Consider the following 14,697-nt stretch of genomic DNA (forward strand, 5'->3'; position numbering starts at 1 on the left):
GGGCAAACACTAGCCGGCGGCGCCACAGGGATACCAAGGGCACCGTCCCCAGCCCTGGGGGGGGGGAGTCTGGTTTGCTCTTTCACTCAAAGCCAAGTTGGTACGCCACTGCTTACAGCTTGCGAGAACCCCTGGCAAATTTCATTTTTCGGACTGTGCCAATGATACCTGGCAAGATTGACAACCACGTTCAACGCAGCAGATTAGAACTACTCCTATATATATATCAGGATGTTCTTAGTGAACTTTTGCGTAGCCTTGGGGCTCGGAACGGCTTTCGGGCTTCAGAAAAGGTCCGCTTGTGAAGGGACGCAGGCGGATTCCGCGATGCAGGCGGAAAGCGGTGGCCGGCTGGTGGACAGTCGCTACGCCTGGCTGGTGGCCCTGACCTGCGGCTGGGTCCAGGTGTGGGCGGCCGTCGTGTTCCGGAGCTCGGGCGTCCTGCTGGTTGGCGTCGTGGCAGACTTTAACGTCACCCGCGAGGAGGCCGCCTGGCCCTTCGAGCTCTACAACATCGTCAGCTCGGTCCAGGGTACGCCCGGCTCCGGCGTCTTGCATCCACGACTCACGTCAGCCGCCGTATCTTTCCCACCACCATAATCTTTTTATTTTTTCGCGGCATGAACAGTTAAAAGTAGTGACAATCACGGTGCGATGACTCCACATCCAAGTCATGACCGGAAAGACCCCTTCTAAAACCCAGGTGCTTGTCCTTCTCACAACTCTTAACACGCTGCGATTTTGTAACTGAACGATACAAAAATTTATGAACTTGCCAGTTGTTATACCGCTCAAAGAAAAGTTAATTCTCGCGCGTAGTTACCCGGCTGCGTGAAGTATAGTTTTTATAAAATTTAGACGTCGGGAAAAAGAAAAAAAAAAAAAAAAAAAAAACAGGACACTTGAGCGTTTTTTTATGATTTGGAAATGCGAAAGCATGCCGCCTGCGACGTATTGCTTCCACCTCGCGTTGTCGACGGGCCTCATCCTCTTGCCGCCTGAAACGCGTTGAATCGCGATCCGTTTGCGCCTCACGCTTTTGAAATGCTTTGTTCTGTCCCCTAGCGCGTTGCGCCGCTGCTCGTTCCGCCCGCCGTGTATTCGGAGACTTGACAACGATGTAGGATTTTGCTGCCTGCCTCCTCGCTCGTTGTGCTGCGTCATTCCGCTCCCTTAGGTCGTCTGCGGTGTACTTGCGTGGACGGGCAGGTTTCGCTACTGCCGAGGTTGCGGCCGCCGACGATGTAGATGCTTGAGGCGCCGCCATGTTCATCGGGGTCGAGAGGAGCAGATCCGGCCGAGCGCGCGCCACCATGTTCCTTTTACCGGCGCGGGGCCCGCAGCTCCATGGGGTGGCGTTCCTTGAAACTATGACGTGTGTCAGCCAATGGGAGCCTCGTTCCTTGAAACTATGACGCGCGCCAGCCAATGGGAGCCTATCCATCAAATCGTTGCTATAGACCACAGGCTTCTCTCCACTGGGACAGGGGAGTTTACGTGCCGTTTGGCGCGGCTTCAAAAGCTGATAAAGCCGGTTCGCTCCATAGGACAGTTACTGCTTTCGCATTAAAATATATTCTTTTTGCGCTCGGAACACGCACTTTTTCATAAAGCAGCGAGATAAAACTGGTGACGCTCCGCAAAGCGACAAGCTTGTTTGACCATCTTTTGGGAACGACTACAGGAGAAACTGAAGGTGGCGCTGGAAGGCCGTTTGAAACAATTAAATAAAGCCTCGGATACACTCTCCAGAGCTTTAGGGCGAGTCTGTCGTAACATTGCCTACATAATCAACTTCTGTCAGCCGGATTTGATAGGTATTGACTATTTTTTTTTTCTGGAGAAATTAAGGTAGTTTCTAACACCCCTTTTTTGCGTCTGGAGCGTCAACTTTGTGCCACGGTCTCGTTCATTGAAATGGGCGTCAAAAACCACCTATGAACTTTAAGGCTCCCCGAACAGGGGCTCAAAGTCCCGGTGATTTCTGCAGGAGCAACGGTACATCACAGAACTGCTTTTTTTTTTTTTTTTAATTATTTATTTTATCTCACATCGCCTAAAGATGGCAATATTCTGAGAAGAGATGCTTACACCGTTTTCCTAAAGTTACAAATACGGGGTAATTTGGCTGCACGAGCATGCAGAAGTTTCAGTCATAATGCTAATATAAAGAAGAAAAAGGTAAACATGAAATGGCAAAATTTCGTACATCGATATTTAACATGATTAACAAAACAGTACTGTAGAAGTCACGGACACAATCTCATTGCTCCATTCGCTCGTCGTAAAAAGGAAAATAATGTTTGAACACGTCCGTTCTGCAACCGCTGGACTGGATACGCGCTCGCTGTCTTCCGGCCTGTTTAGAGAGGCATGATAACACCTATGTTTCCGAAGCGGCACTGGCACATAGTAGGCTCTAAGCGCCACGGGGTGAACGGGAACTGCGCCACAGCGCGGCTGCAACCAAAGGGACGGGAGTGCGCGCTTGAGCGCTCATCCGTAGCCGCCTATATACTGACAAAGCCTGGCAGATCGCCACGAGAACCCGATGCCGAAATGGAAAAGGTGGAGCGGCAGACAACGGATGACATGAGAGCCACGTGACTGGCGCCCCGCTGCGGCGAGACGCCGAAACACACTTCTCCCGAGCGAACAAGTGTGTTTCGGGTCCTCGCCGCAGCAAAAGCTGTGCGCTGACATCCAGGTTCCCCGAGAAATGGCTTTTTGATGCTCTGTGATACCGGATTCTCGGGCTCCAAATCTGCGACCGGGCACTCTATGGCTCCGTCGTCGAACTGCCAGGCTTTGTGAGTTTAGAGGAGGCTATGGCTAATCAAAGCTGTGCACGCGTGCTCTCTTCCCCTCTTTGGAAGTGCCATAGAAAACTATCCACCAGTATAGACTCTGGTCAAAGCACACTGGAGAAGCCGTCAAATAAGAAGCGAACGCGTAAATCGTTTGGAAACTCTCGCGGAGCCTGCTATGCCCTATTCCTTACGTTGTGCTGGAAATGCGACATGCGACATGCGCCTAAGGTGCTGATACATGCTCGGTGACTGGTGGTGAACGACGAACTCTGATAATCACTACAAAAAGCATAGTTACACAGTTGGTCGAGGACCTGAGGGCTGACTCTCCCCGAGGTAATGCCACCGCACAAAAATCGCAGGGTATGAGCATTCTCTCGTTTATTCATCTGATTGCCATTAAAGCAATAGTCTGCTAAATGTTTCACCAAAAGAGTGGAGGACCTTACGCACACACCGTAGATTGGTACTTGTTGACAACAAGGTTCATTTTTTTATATCTTCTTTTTCTCACGTGGACCTTAGAGGTTCATCGCTGGGCAGCTGATGGAAAGACACACCGGAAGTCTTCCCCGATGTTGACGTGCAATTCGGGGCACAACAATACATCATTGGGCCGCGAGAAACAGACCCCTTTGAGAAGCGGGGTTAGCACAGTGGAACAATGAGAATAGTTAGGGACATTAAAAACTGTAAGGTGCCAGCGCCTTCATGCCGAAAGATGCGCATGCTTTCTCTTGTGACGGTTTTGTCCAAGCCGATGCAATTGCGAAAGATCAAATCCATCGCAAATTTTGTTGGCAGAAAATAAGTGAAACTGCGCGCGCATTGCTTTCCCCTTCCCCAGGGTTCACAACCGGCATCTTGATCCATTTCTTCGACACCAGGACGTTGACGATGGCGGGCACGCTGCTGGCAACTATGAGCGCCGTCGCCTGCTTTCTCTGGAACCATTTCACCATTTATCTCGTCTTCATCGGCCTCGGCTTCGGTGAGACGTTCCCCGAGATCGTGAAATGAAGCAGAGGTTGACATTTTGGAACCCCCTCACTTAACCGTCAGATCACCAGATTCGAAACTGGTCATATTCATTCGCATTCACATGACAAAAAAGCACATCGACATCCAAACGCCGCGGCTTTTCACTATCACACAATTAAACCACGCAAAAACTTTCTTTCTTGCGTGCATTACTGTCGAGACTGGTTACAAGTTATAACGAAGTCAAAGGGAATCGGAAATCACTTCGCTATATCCGATATTTCGTTATAACCGACTTCGGTTATACCGAAGTGCAAAAACGGATTGGGAAATCGTAATCGCGTCGCTGTAGCCGCTATTTCGTTAAAATCGACTTCGTTATAACCGACTTCGTTATAACCGGTCTCGACAGTAGACTCTTTTCAAAATTCACTGCCATCTAGAGGCTCAAATAGCAGCTTACCTTTCACCGTACTAATGGCGGTAATCGACCCGCAGTCTGCAGTATTTCGCCGGCTACCATTACTTTCGCTAGACAATAGCAGTCGAGAATGCGTGTTTCTACCTTACAATTCTTGCTGGATGTCTCAGTCTCGATGGTGACAAATATACATCCGGTAAGCACGAAGCAGCGATCCCCATTGAAGCCGTGACACAATTTTCTACATCGAAGGGCTGTATAGCAGATTATGTGCCGCCAACAGATTGACCGGAGCCGAGTTAAATATGAACGCTTATATAGCTCCTGTACTCAATACTGCGTCGCATCGTATACTAACGTCTCGTATGTATAGGCCTCGCATTGCGCTCCGGAGCATCCTCCACTTCTTCCATCATCAGTGACTAGAAGGCCGCCATTATACTCCATCGTACAAACGTCTGACAAAGGCACAGGCGCGTGAGCCTATATAGCTCATCAGAATGCTTTTGTTTCTACGAGAACTCGTAGGAGGCACTTTCCAAAGCCACGCGCTTGTGTCCATGCCTTTGTCTGCACTGCAAATGTTTGTGAGATGAAGCATAGTACGACACATGTCATGCGTAAGGTGATGATAGTGATCAAAGTGGTCAGACTGAATCGCGGAAAAGGTCTATTTTCTTTTCGAAATTTCGAAATGGAGCGCTCCGAAAGGGCTCGAAATCTACCGAAGAATCTCCCCATTCTACAATCACTCCGTTCCAACACGAGCACTACGTGAGCACTTATCTTGGGCTTGACTACAATGATGCCGGACAATCAGGTGGGGTGACGCGTGTCCAATCGGTGCAGTGACTTGTTGAACGAACGCGTGCTCAATTGCAGCATGTTGCTTTGCAGCACGTAGCCATGTTGGCTGCGTGTACTTAAGTGTGACCGTAGGGCTTCTAATCTAGATTCGACGACTGTGACAAAGTAGAAAATGAAGTAGCATGGTGGACATGGGCGCGTATCATTGGTCTAATCTAGATTTGATGCGCCACGGTCCCCATGGTGGCATACAAACAGCAGTAGATCAGGTGGCCGCTTGTTTAGACTGCCAGTTGAAGGGGTGAACGCTGCTCGTTTTACTCCAACTTCTTGCACGCAGAGAGAATAAAAAGAGTTAGATTTTCAAGTCGTTTCATTCTAAGCAGTGGCGGGTCAACCGCACCCACCACCCCCCCTCCCCCCGCCCCGCCCAATTGTGACGCAACTGATTCTAGCACCATTGATCAAAAGCCAAGATAATTGTTTTGAGGTCCTTGTGCCCGGACAACGCCAGGGCACTAACCGGTCATGAACACGAGCCCAAATGTTCGTCGACGGATCGCTTTTATCCAACGAAGGCAATCGTTCGCGCACTGCTCGTGTCCAATCCGTGAGCCGCGTTCGATCGTGAGGCAACCGGAATTGTTTGGAACGCGTGCTCACAATAAACGCAGCTTTCCAAAGAAAATAAATAAATATTAGCCGCCTCTCATCTTTGAAACTTCACAGCGAAAATCTCCTTTCTGGCTTTCATGCCTCGTGTCCCATTACTCGCTGTGCAGGAAAATTCGAACCATATGTCGATTCGTAATCATTAATATTTATTTTCCTTCAGGACCCGCAAGGGGTATTACACGAGGGAATGGATATATATGTATAAATATATAAACATAAACAAACAAAGAACACACCAATACCACAATATTGTAATGTAATTTATGATTCATATGGCATAGCAAGTACAACGTGCCTATTTTCACAATAAAAAAAAATATATATATATATATTTTTTTTTTTTACCGTGAGAATAGACTACATTTTGCCGAATGCTCATTCTTCGCCGTCCGAACGAGATGTCAAAGTTTCAGAACTAACTGTTATTTCAATCGAAAGTTACAATTGATTTTCTGAGAATTGCAATTTTAAAGAATGGGACCCATTTTTTCTGTGTTCGGTACCTGGCGCCATAGAGCTCCATGTACCACGACGGCCGCCATTTTCCCATTGAAATGTTCAGAAAATCAGTTATAACCTTTGAATAAGATAACGGTTAGTTTTAAAAGTTTGGCATCTAGTTGGGCTGAGCTAAAAAATAAATGAAAACCTATATACATATTTTGAGACACTTTGAACTTGAACCATGTTGAATTAACCTGAGACTGGGGTACAGAAGTCTATTTTCTGTCTATTTTCTATTTTCTGTCCCTTCTACGTTTTGATGTTTCTTCTCTACCCCAGTCTCAGGTTAATTGAACATGGTTAATATTCACCAGCTCGCCTGCACCCTTACGATTTTTTTCTTAAACTTGAAGCTTCTTCTAAATACCTGCAGCAGCTTATTGCGGATACCGGTCGGCTTCCAGGAACTTCGTCGGGCATCACGGTGCCCGTAAACGTGGTGGCCCTCAGCCGCTACTTCAGGCTGCACAGAACGTCCGCGAACGGCCTCAACTTTGCCGGCGCCTCCGTGGGTAGCTTCCTGATCCCGCCGCTGCTGGCCGGGTTCCTGGACCGCTACGGCCTGGGCGGGACGATGCTCGTCATCGGGGCCCTGATGCTCAACGCCATGGCCGGCGGCATCGTGCTCCGCTCGTCCGCAGACTACCCGCAGTGCCGAGGCCGATTCTCTCGTGGCGAGGACGCCGAGGACGGCTCCATCGACGGCTCCGTGCACCGCAGCGAGCTATGTTCAACGGAGTTCTTACTCTGCGAGAGCGGCGTCATGGCCTCATCGGTGGCCCAGCTGCCCAGGTGGAAGATCAGTAAACCCAGGGATATGGTTAGTTTTCTGATTGTGTAGCGAGAGATCGTCGCGATTTCAGACCCAGGCGGACTGGGTCTGAAATCGCGACGATCTCTCGCTTGTAACGGCTAAGGGCATCGAGCGAAATACTTGTGTAGAGTCCAGTGGTGAGCGCAGCGGTAATTATGGTGGCGCACACGGTCGTCCAGGCGTCTTCACCAAACACGGTGCACGGAACACACGCACAACACGCACAAGCACAGTATCCAACGTTGAGTGCATCGGGAAGTTCCGGCGGGCAAGCGGTATCCCAGTTGTCCAAGTATCGTCACGGAGCACACCAGCGCCAAGCGCATCCAGATGCCGAGCCAAAGTGCAATGGGTCGGCAGCTTCACACTATTCGCGACTCCAGCAAAACGGACGCCGCCAAGCGGGAAAACCGGGAACCAGTCGGTCCAGGTCGCTCCGCGCCCCGCCGCGTCTCTGGTGGCTTTCTCGGACACGTAATGTCGGCGCGGGGCGAGCAATGTAATTTGACGAAGGTCCGAACATTTCTTAAGTTTGCCTGAGTGTTCATTAGTGTGGTGAAGCCTCTTTAGATTGTTTCTTTCCATCACGTGCTTGAAAGCCCGTTTACTCCACAACACACGGTCGCGTGCTTTCAATTTTTTAGATGGGGAGGAATCACGGAAAAACGTTTTGATTTCTTGTCTCTCTCTAATCACATTCAAAGTGACGACTACTTGGTAACTGATAAGTGGTTTCTTTATAAGGATGTAGAACAGTGGACTGAGGTCGACAGACGAAGTGTTTCACTGGAGGGAACACCGATGTTGCAGTCAGGCGAATGGGAAGGTTCGATATCTGCTTTTCTTGAGTTTGGTAGTGCTCAATTAGCTTCAAGTTTTAGCCACTAACGCCAACTATTCATCTTGGCTGCTTTTCTCCGAAAAAGACCACACTGAAAGAGTTGGGCTGATTTCGCAATGACTTGATTCAGAAAACCTGATCGCTGCATATGATTCATGAGGGAAATTATCTGCTTTGAAAGGGTGGGGAACGCGCCTCCCAAAGTTAGAAGCTGTCACGGCATCAGGATCTATCGCGCCTCCCATATTTATATTATAACCCCTGTCGAAGCCAGCAGCAATATACGTCTAGATTGCTCAGGTTGACCGGTCACAAAAAATACTCATTCTATCCGTTCAGGATTCGAACTCAAGTTCAATGCAGAGATGTCTGACTGAATCTCCGATGAAGACTCTCCTCAGTTTGTCCGCATTCGGCTCCGTTCTACCGGCTAGAACCATTTGGCTAAGTTTAAGTAGTACCTCTCTGTCTGTCAAATATACTTTTATTCAGCAGTTCACCTAATAGTTAGTCAACTAAGTTCATATTTCAACCCGAAGAATATACTAATATCGCTTTAGTGGGACATAGTACGTAATATAATACATAATCCGCATATTCGTCAAAATGACTTCTCGATTGCTACTAAAACCTGAATTTAAATATGAGTATCAGCTGCTTAGTGAAGCGCCAGCAGGTTAACATGCTCCTCGGCTCAAGAAGCGCTTGCTTAATTTTCGTAATTTCGCGGACAGATAAGTCGCATGGTCGAGGCATGCGAGTTAGCTAAAAATTACTCTCGGTGGAACAATTTTGTAGCCATCGCCACTTTGTATCGATGATCAAAACTAATTAGAGTCTATTACTGTTTCTCCGGAGCCCATAGTTTCGGTTTTGAACGAAGTCTCCGAAACGGAAGTTTTACATGAAAAGAACAAAACACACCGGCAAAACAAAACTATGCTCGGCAAGTTTATGCGCACCGGCTACACCTAACCGTCTCAGTTGAAATACCTATAAAATTGGGCATTAAACAAAAGAAAATCTGTTAAATTGAATGCACCACCCATTCAGGCGGCCCGGCCGAACCGACGCGACCTGGACCCAGCCGCCATGTTTGTTTGGTGGTGGCGCCCCCTATAGGTCGCTGGAGTCGCGAATATAAAGATTAAAAGCCGAGGTCAGTGGGTATCCATCCAGGGCAATGATGGGCGCGTCAGTATCCGTGCGCCCGCAGCGCGAACGTCGCCGCCGGGCGAGCGCCGATCGACAGTCCGACGAGAGCAAAGAAGAAATTAAACTCTCGAAGCGTTGCCGCCGACTGCAACAGACAAAGCCAGGCGCGCACGCGGAGAACGGCCGCTCGCGGCGCCTGCGTAGCGGATCCGCCTGTCCCTAACACGTGACCTGCGAGAGACCGTAAAAGTTCCCCCCCCCCCCCCCCCCCCCCCCCCCAACCTCTCCCTCCCCTCCTCCAGCCACGCGTGTGCGCGCCCGCTGACTGGGAGCAGACCCTACTAGAAGAAGGGGAGCGGATCGGATCCACCCATCACCGTGCGATTCCAGTGCGTTGCGTCTCACTGGATCCGACTGGTTACACCCAGAATCGCGCGGATCGGAACTGTCCACACGTTTAGAACCGCGCGGATCCGAACTGGAACCGCTCCGATCTGACATTTTCGTACGGGCCCGGATGGATGGATGGATGGATGTTAATGCCTATACCCTTTGTAACTGGCGGTAGCTTGCGCGACCTAGGCTCCCCGTTGTGCCGGCGCATCCGCAGGGCCATCCGAGAACACGAGCTTCCACGCCGTATATGGCTAGGCATTAAGGCGTTCGTAGTTGGTCAAAGAACGCAACTTTCAGTTACGGCAACTTGAGGAGGCTCGTCGTATAGACAGATCAGGCACCATGGGTGTACCAACCGGGGGGGCAAGGGGAGTGCTTGCCCCCCCCCCCCCCCCCAGTTCTGAGAGTGGGGGGGTAAGGCGTATGTTCCCCCCCCCCCCCCTGAAACAGCCGCCACTGGGCAGGGCAAGCACTAGCCGGCGGCGCCACAGTGATTCCTAGGGCACCGCCCCCGGCCCTGGGGGGGGGGGGGTCTGGTTTGCCCCCCCCCCCCCCCCCCCCTTCTCGAAAACAAGTAGGTACGCCACTGTCAGGCAGGGCAGTGGAACCGATAGCGGAAGCGAAAATGGAAAATGGCGTGAAAATCCTCAGATCCGTACTCGGGAGGATGTGCAGAAAGAACAAGTAACGGCGCCACAAGTAGCGAATTACAAAAGCACCAGGCTGCTCACGCTGTGACACACGTTACGCAATATTAGCCTTTAGACGATTGCAAACAGGGTAACTGGCGACCGCCATGTTCCTCCTCGTGTGACTAAGTATACGTGCAATTGCAGGCTTACCAAAGCTGTTTCACGCCATTTTCTGCACGTGCTTGCACGGATTCGGAACCAGTCTGGACGCCATGCTTGCAAAGGTCTACAAGTGCACTCGCATTTTCTTTCTTTTTCTTTCGCGGAACGGCTGACACATTCAGAGTAAGTTCCGCGAGCGGATCTGCATGTTATCGAACGACTCAAAACGATTGTCTGCCATTTGAGATCTTAGCTGTCCACACTTAGGAGATTTTGTTTTGCCTCAGAAGAAGAGCACAATGCGAGGCGCGTTTGAAATCTTCGTGAGGTACACATTAGGCCCGGGGATCCTGCCTTCCCCAGCCCGAAATAGCGAATTGCTACCTCGCTGCAGCATTTCGAAACTACAGCGCACTTTGTTCTGCCATTGGTACTGACATCGGAGATAAATCGTAGCCCCAAAGAAGTGATCGAAAACTGCTAAGCTAGTGGGTCAGGGTGACCTGACCGGCGTCGACCCGTACAGGAGGAGGAGGTCGAGGAAAGACCGGGTTGGTCCCTATATTTGAAGGTGGGAAGCGGTAGAGGAAATTACGGCAGCCTGGGTGACAACCGCTGGAAAGGCATATCCACTAGGGATGTCGCGAACCACCCTAGGTTCGATTTCGAAAGGTTTCGATATTTGCGAAGCGAACTGAGGTTCGATTTCGAAAAATTTCGATATTTTCGTACCGACCGAGGTTCGATTTCGAAAAATTCGCAACTTTTGTCCACAGCGGAGTTTCGAATTCGAAAATTTCGAAGCTTTCACGGTTTCTAAAATTTCGAATTCGATTATTTCGAATATTTTTTTACTTCAGGTTCGATAAATTCAAAGATTTCGAAATTCTTTGTAAAAAAAATTCGAAACCTTCGAACGCTTCGAATTTTTATAGACATGAAGTTCGAACAATTCGAAGATTTCGAATTTCCTTTTGCATAAAGTTCGAAGGTTTCGATACTCTTTTAACGCTAAATTAAAAAGAAAAAAAAAAACTTCGAAGATTTTGAATTTCTTTCTAATTTAAGTTTTCAAAGTTCGAAGTCCGATTTTCAAGTTTTTCCACAGTTTCAGTTTCAAATGACGTTTTCACGACTCACTTGTTTTCACAAAATCAAGTTTAGAAAAGTTAGGGTGTGATGTCTAGATTCTGCGAAGTTGGTCAGGCAATTAAATGAGACGACGAGTGTCCCGGACGTGCTAGAATATTTGCCAGTGCAGAATTGTGACCGCGAGCCCCGGGGGGTTTTAACCTGCATCACGCAGTAGTGATTGCACGAACACACTGTTTTACGAGACTCTTCCAGTTCGAAACGGCCAGGGGCGAGCAGGAGGTTGAGGCTCAGAAAAACCGTGAAGCGACCTGGCAAACTAGCTCGCCACCCCTTGCACGCTGGTAGTAATCCGATCCGGTGAAGTTTATAATTGTCCTGGAGGTTTATTTTCTGAAACGGAGGAAGCGCCTCGCAAAAAGCACAAAAGCCGACACAACTCGAGGTCGAGGAGCGTTCTACCATACAAGTGGCGTCGGAAGAGGAAAAACGGGGGGAAAGAGGGTAGCGGGGGGGGGGGGGGGGGGGGGGGGGGGCTTAAGCTTTCTTCTTCCCCTTGCAGGTATTTCGGACTGTTAAAGAAAAGAATACGGGGAAAGAGGGCGTGGTCGAGCTTATTTTAATCTGAAATTATTTATGCATATGTATAGCTAACGTCACTCTTCACTGCATAAAAGGTTGTGTAGATGGTCATTGTTAGAAACTCGTTGTCAGAAGGCACTGCTCGTCGCATGCTCAGTGGTTCGGAAGTTCAAAGCTGTCTTTTCGACCTAAACACCTGTGCCGATAGTAACAACAAAAAAAAAAAAATAATAAATGCGGGAATAAAAAGCAGGAGAAAAAAAAAACTATCAAGAATTCGTCGGAAGTGTTCTATTCTTGCCTATTCAGAGGCTCAGAACTTCGAAACAAGTTTCTTTTACCAAAATGTGTACAGGCTAAAAGAAACACCTCCCAGGAACGTGAAGCGAAAAAAAAAAAAAAAAAGTTTTCTTTTGATGACGTGCTGAACTTGAACACTACTAGAAATCTTCTCTCATGAGTTAATGTATTCCTTAACGTGAAAAAACAATAAATAGATCATTTTTGTATTCTGCAGATGGCAATGATATGTACTGTCTGTGGTGTTAATTTAAATGCGATACCTCAAACAACTTAGACGAAAATAAATATCAAGTTTAGGTCATAATTGCATGCAGATACATGTTTGGACATTTCTTCGAAACTCCCGTTGAATAACAATAATCACATCTTAAGACGGCACTTACCTAAACTATACATAGATCATTCTTAAAAAAGTATAACATATCTACCATAAATAGCTCCGGCTGCAGCGTGCTTCAAATCTGGCACGAACGATAATCGTCAAAAACCCGTCGTCCTTCCTCGACCCTTCGGGGATTTATTTCTTTAAACCTAAGCATGCCAGAACATTGAAATAAACGACATTGTCTTTCGTAAGGAACGCAGCACCGCGTGTAAAAGTTCGAGAAAAAAAAAATTACGAATGTACCCCACTACTTGAAATCAAATGAAACCGTCCGCCGGTCTTTCGAAGTTCGACGAACGTCGAACTTTTACCCTAAAAGTTCGAAGTTCGTCGAACTTATGACTTTTCAGAATTCGAAAGTTCGAAACTTTTCGATTTCTCTTGATAAATAAGTTCGAAAGTTCGAAATTCATCGAATTTTTTGGTCAGTCAAGTTCGAAAGTTAGACAAGCATCGAACCTCGCAGCGCAATAAGTTCGAAAGTTCGAAAAAGATCGAATTTTTTAGCGTAATAAGTTCGACGGTTCGAAAAGCGTCGAACTTCTTAGCTTAACAAGTTCGAAAATTCGACCTCCGTCGAATTTTACGATATAAACAATTCGAAAATCGAAATCTTTCGAACCTTTCGAACCGCTTGATTCGATCATCGAAACTTCGATTCGAAAAAAGTTCGCGGCATCCCTAATATCCACGCTCGTCGTTTCATCGTCTGCTAGTATATACGGAGCCATCGAGCGTCTGTGATCGAGCCAGTCAGGCAGTGCTAAAAGTGCCACAGCGCGTCTTTTGTGCCTTTGCTAGAAACCTTTTGACCCACAGTGATTGGTTTCTATCGATCCTGCGTTTTACCTTGCATGATTGGTTTAGCCGGTAACAGTGAACCCACGAAAAGCCGTGATGATGCATATTTAGCGCTGATTGATTGACCGGATCGTCGGCTGCGGTGAGGCTTAAAGTGAGAAAAAATATAATGTCGGTCTTTTTTTTTTCGTTGCGCGCGTCTCTAGAGACAAGGACCCGCATCCTTCCTCTGGAAACCCGTCTTCTATTTGCTCACGCTCACGGGCATCGTGTACAGCTTCGTGTTCAGCAGCTACCTCATCACCATCGTGGACCACGTGCAAGGCGTGCTCGGCGTGACGAACCAACAGGCCTCCCTCTTCGTGTCCGTCATGGCGGCCGGTGACCTCATCAGCCGCCTGGGCACCGGCTGCCTGGCGGACCTCGGCTATGTGGACTGCGAGACGCTGCTGGTGGTCAACTTCGCCGCGCTGGCCGCCTGCTACGCGCTCCTGGCCCACGTGGATTCGCTACTCCAGTTCGGGCTGGTGGCCTTCGTGTTCGGGCTCAACAATGGCGGGCCCATCGTCTCGCTGCCCTGCCTGCTGTCTGACCACCTCGGCAAACGACATCTGCCGATGACGTACGGTATCCACAGGCTCAGCATGGCCATCGGAACGCTGGTTCGACCCACGCTCATCGGTAAGCTCGCATGCTCCCTTTATTTCGCCCGAGTAGTACTACCAGCAGCTCATAATATGTACGGAGCATGGAGAAATCACGTGACAGTTTAGGAAATGCTGTTACGATCGGGGGAAGCTGCCACCTCAGCTCTCGCAGAACTCGTAAAGGTACACGATAACACAATATGCGTACGTTTTTATTAATGTCGCTTCAACAAACTCCATCAAGTGTATCAGATGAAGAAGCGTTGGCTTAGGATCGAGGCACTCGGGCGTCACTCTGGTAATCAGCCACCAATCGCATAGGTGGCATCACTGTGGTACACCCGTGAACGCGTCAGCATCATATCCCAGTGTTGTCCTTGGAGTGCGAAAACGCCCTTTCCGCAGGCTATTTCAAGGACGGCCGTGGCTCCTACAACGGTCTGTACTACCTGATCAGCGTCTTCTCCGGTGCCATTGTGTTCCTGTGGGTCCCCGGGGTGGCCAGAAGTCACTTCAAGCGCTCCCGCATTTCCCGAGGCTTCTGACAGGGCTCACACGTGACCCAACGTCATTAATCCGACGACGTCACAACAGCCGGCGGCTGCGGGTTTTTGTTTTATTGACGGGGGAGGCGAACTGACATCCGAGATCCTAGTTTTTCTCCACCGTCGCGAGTAGAGGTGTGATTA

General features: G+C 48.9%; 1 protein-coding gene across 1 annotated transcript; it reads left to right on the top strand.

Annotated features, from left to right (window-relative positions):
* Positions 1–213: 213 nt before the first annotated feature.
* LOC8053652 lies at positions 214–14,553 on the top strand. The gene is made up of 5 exons (XM_029993034.2): positions 214–532; positions 3,658–3,801; positions 6,603–7,018; positions 13,568–14,042; positions 14,414–14,553. Exons 1-5 carry the CDS (start codon positions 232–234, stop codon positions 14,551–14,553), a joined length of 1,476 nt encoding a protein of 491 aa, XP_029848894.2. The 5' UTR covers positions 214–231.
* The last annotated feature ends 144 nt before the right edge of the window (positions 14,554–14,697 follow it).

The sequence above is a fragment of the Ixodes scapularis genome, unplaced genomic scaffold (genome assembly GCF_016920785.2).
Source record: "Ixodes scapularis isolate PalLabHiFi unplaced genomic scaffold, ASM1692078v2 PGA_scaffold11__112_contigs__length_91849675, whole genome shotgun sequence".
NCBI lineage: Eukaryota > Metazoa > Arthropoda > Arachnida > Ixodida > Ixodidae > Ixodes > Ixodes scapularis.

Coding starts and splice junctions, on each gene's coding strand:
- LOC8053652 (XM_029993034.2), top strand. CDS start 232: ATGTTCTTAGTGAACTTTTGCGTAGCCTTGGGGCTCGGAACGGCTTTC. Junction 533..3,657: donor CATCGTCAGCTCGGTCCAGG/GTACGCCCGGCT, acceptor CCCCTTCCCCAG/GGTTCACAACCGGCATCTTG. Junction 7,019..13,567: donor TCAGTAAACCCAGGGATATG/GTTAGTTTTCTG, acceptor GCGCGTCTCTAG/AGACAAGGACCCGCATCCTT.